Raw genomic sequence first — 3,402 nt, 5'->3', positions numbered from 1 at the left:
TCAGCAAAGGCTTAGTTCCATCATCATCTCAAACAGCTAACATTAGCAGTAGAGTTACAGAAATGGACTGCCACCTCAAATTGTATTATGTTCAAAGAGCATCACCACAATTGGCAAACACCCGGAGCAGAGTTACAGCAGAGCAAGCGAAGATTTACATTGTTGCAACATTCCGAGCAGCATTATCAGCATGAGCATCTCAAATGCAGTAGCAAATTTTCCTAGCAGAATCAGCAACGATTTTTACAGTCACAACACCAGCTCAACTAACATTCAGAGGAGGGTTACAGCATGGGCACCAGAACTGCAACACCAGGGGTATTGTAGGCGTAAGCATAAGGTCAGTCACTGCATGTTCAGGCATGCAGGGCAGCATCGCTCCATGAGCCCACCGGGCACAAAGCTCTGGAAATCTGGTCTTGCTTGGAATGCATTGAAGGTTCGTAGGAGAGTTACCACCTCACAGGGATCCTCGAGGACACCAAGCGCACTGGATATGTGGCCCAGTCCACCGTTACATCCTGTAGGCAGAAGCGCCAAGTCTCGTGCTGAATTGGCAAGCAAGCCAATGTCATAAAGGCATGGAAAACAAGCAGCACGGCTGATGATAAAATCTCTGTAGGCGTGAGGAAGGTCAACTGGGGAAAGAAAAGCCTTGAGAAGGCAGGCAATGCCATACGCCCCATGTACTGTGACCCAGACCGTATTGGGGCGGTGGGTCACTCCAGAAGAAGCTAAAACGCAAGCCAGCCGACGGGGACACACGTATGCATCTTGATCAGCACCATCCAGCCTCAGATTGAAGCTGAATTGCCACACCCGCCCATGCCCCAAGACCCCTTCAGCGTTCATGAACGCTATGAGCAGATCAAACCTGTCAACACTATCCAGCACTTTCTTCACTCTCTCATAGCTGGACTGAGCTCCAGCAGAGGTACCTAGGATGTCTTGAGACGCTGGTAAGAGTACCTAGTGCAGAAGTTTAGATTAGTCAGCTGTGACTAATCAACAAGCATGTAAACACAAGTAAAACAACAAGCATGCATGAATTCATGAGTCAGAACAATTTTATTTGTAACTAAGAAAGACAGGAATCTACCTGCATTGCGACGAACTGAAAATTGTTCCCCACAAGGTCAGAGATCCGTGCTGCCTCCTCATCGTAGTTATGCGCCGTAACCTTTAAGACATTGATGCCAGAATCGTTCACTGATTTCCCGCAAGTCATGGAAAGCTCTAGCTCCTCCAGACCAGATAGCAAACCCATTCTGGACACTATGTTAGTCTTGGCCGAGATCTCCACAATCTTGTTGAAGTAGCCAAGTGTCAGCAGAGCGTCGGACCCTGCAAAGTGTTCCTCTCCTTGCCTCTGTACACCAAGCAACTTTGTCAACTTGGTTAGCTTGCCAGCAAACCTTGGCTGCACTAGCTGAGCAAGCACCTTGACATCGTAGAACAATGGAAATTTGTCACGAAACACATGTAGAAATGTGAGCTTGTCTGAGGGCAATGTTCCTCTGCCTCCGGCAATAAGCAACCTGAGAAGGAACCCCACATCCCTGTCTCCATGAAAGGTGATCCAGGTTACAGAATCATCACCGAAGGGCAAGTGGCTAAGCACATCTGCAAATAGCCACTCTGGCATCACGCCCCTGTCCCTATACTCTGCCAACTTGTGCCCCTGGCTCTCCAGGAAATCGACTGCAGATGGGTGATATCCACCGGATTGGACATCAATATGCACATTCACCTGGTATGCCTCCACAGGAGATGGTACCGGACCCTCGAACGCTAGAGCAGGACCAATTTGGACAAGCGCACCTTCGTTGACATACTTCTTCAGGTACTCATACCAGTCGTTGGGGCAGAACGGGCGATGGTCCAGGTCAGTGGCGGAGCTTGCGCAGTACTCGAGGTCAAGGCCGATGTAGAGGTGGCCGCTCCTCTTCTGCACCTTGCGCTTGATGGTGTTGAAGACTTGCACAGAATTCTCGAGGTCAATGGTGACCACTCCCGAACCGTCGAAGGCTCCGGTATGCTCGACGGGGGGGAAGGGCGTGCTGGCTGCCGTGCCTGAGTTCCCAGTGTAGTTGTTGAGGTGGAGGAAGGAGCCGCTGCTGGAGTTGCCGCTGCTTGGGTCGCTGGCGTAGTTGTTGAGGGGGAGGAAGGGGCGGCTGCTGGAGTTGCCGCTGCTTGGGTCGCTGGCGTAGTCGTTGAGGGGGAGGAAGGGGCGGCTGCTGGCGTTGCCGGGGCGGTAGAGGACGGGGCCGGGACCGGGGCCCAGTAGACCATCGCCTTTGCCGCTGAAGTCTCCCGCGACGAGAGGCCGGGACGGCGGGCCGAGCCCGTGCGGCGAGGCGAGGGGACGAACCTGTGCGGGTGCGGCGACACCGTAGGGAGCTCCGGGCTGGCCCCGTGAAGAAGCGAGGCGGTGGCCGTAGCCCCCGCCATATCCATCCACGGCGGCGTAGCGGTTGCCGGCGGGGAAGGAGGGACGGCTCACCGGTGGCCTGTCCATGGCGACGGCGGGACGGGCGGCCGGGGGAATCGGCGGTGTTGGCTGTTGCGAATGGTGGCGCGCTGCTGAGAGAGAGGGGGGACTCGAGAGATTGTAACCGCTCAGCTGATTCTCGAATCGGCCAGCTGGCGTGGCTCGCCGGAGAGAAGAGAAGGGAGCCCAAGTCGAGGCCGCGCGGCGGAGGGCGCGCTGCTTTCGAACGACTAGTTTTCTGTTGGTTGGTTCGCGGAATACGCTTTCATTCGGGGGAAGCGGAACGTTTTCCCCCTCTTCTTCCTCCCCCCTGCCAGCGGCCGAGGCGCGGTGCCGACGCGACCACCGTGTGGTGTGGGGCCGCCTCCACGCACAAACCCACGCCCTCCGCTGTGCCTGCCCTGCGCGTCAACTGGAGATGGCTGCAGTTTTGAGTCTGCTGCAATGCTCTCGGTAGCGGGGGGAGAGCCCATGGCTGCGGGGGGTGGAGTCAGACGACGGCGGCGACCTCTCCGTCAGGTCCCGTGCGGCCAAGCGTGGCCGTGGTGGAGCAGCCTTGCCCGCAGGGTGCCGACCTTGCGCTTTTCTTGAAGAAGAGGAAGCTGTTGGTGCCTCCGCTAGTCTCTACAGACCCCAGCCATGGGCGCTGCCCACTAGGTGCTCGATGTAATGCCTGCATGGCATGGTGATGCCAAACTCTGTTTGCTGACTCTTAGCAGCTTTCCCCAGCCATTTTTCTGCCTGTCAGCTGTTTTACCCCAGGTGCCGCACACTCCAGCCGTGGGCACTACTCATCAGGACTGCGAGATGATGTTGTTCTTGATGTTCGGCGGAAGCCTGCACGGTCGCTCGCCAGCCATGTTTTGCTGTTTCTTTTGGGTTTGCACTTTGTCTCTGTTGCAGGACTTGCT

At 55.9% G+C, this 3,402-nt stretch overlaps 1 protein-coding gene across 1 annotated transcript; it reads right to left on the bottom strand.

The window, feature by feature from the left end:
• Window positions 1-285: 285 nt before the first annotated feature.
• LOC123077585 (uncharacterized) lies at window positions 286-2,964 on the bottom strand. Its single transcript, XM_044499879.1, has 3 exons — window positions 2,870-2,964; window positions 1,100-2,141; window positions 286-969 (listed from the first exon to the last, which is right to left on the bottom strand). Exons 1-3 carry the CDS (start codon window positions 2,962-2,964, stop codon window positions 346-348), a joined length of 1,761 nt encoding a protein of 586 aa, XP_044355814.1. The 3' UTR covers window positions 286-345.
• Between the last annotated feature and the right edge of the window lie 438 nt (window positions 2,965-3,402).

Source organism: Triticum aestivum, chromosome 3D, assembly GCF_018294505.1.
Source record: "Triticum aestivum cultivar Chinese Spring chromosome 3D, IWGSC CS RefSeq v2.1, whole genome shotgun sequence".
In the NCBI taxonomy this organism is placed as follows: domain Eukaryota; kingdom Viridiplantae; phylum Streptophyta; class Magnoliopsida; order Poales; family Poaceae; genus Triticum; species Triticum aestivum.
This window is presented reverse-complemented; position numbering and strand designations above follow the sequence as displayed.

Excerpts from the sequence above, each read along its gene's own strand:
- LOC123077585 (XM_044499879.1), bottom strand. The coding sequence starts at position 2,964 with ATGGGCTCTCCCCCCGCTACCGAGAGCATTGCAGCAGACTCAAAACTG. Across the intron at positions 2,142-2,869 it reads AGGCACAGCGGAGGGCGTGG|CGACCCAAGCAGCGGCAACT; the intron begins GTTTGTGCGTGG and ends CAACTACGCCAG. Across the intron at positions 970-1,099 it reads TTCAGTTCGTCGCAATGCAG|GTACTCTTACCAGCGTCTCA; the intron begins GTAGATTCCTGT and ends CTTCTGCACTAG.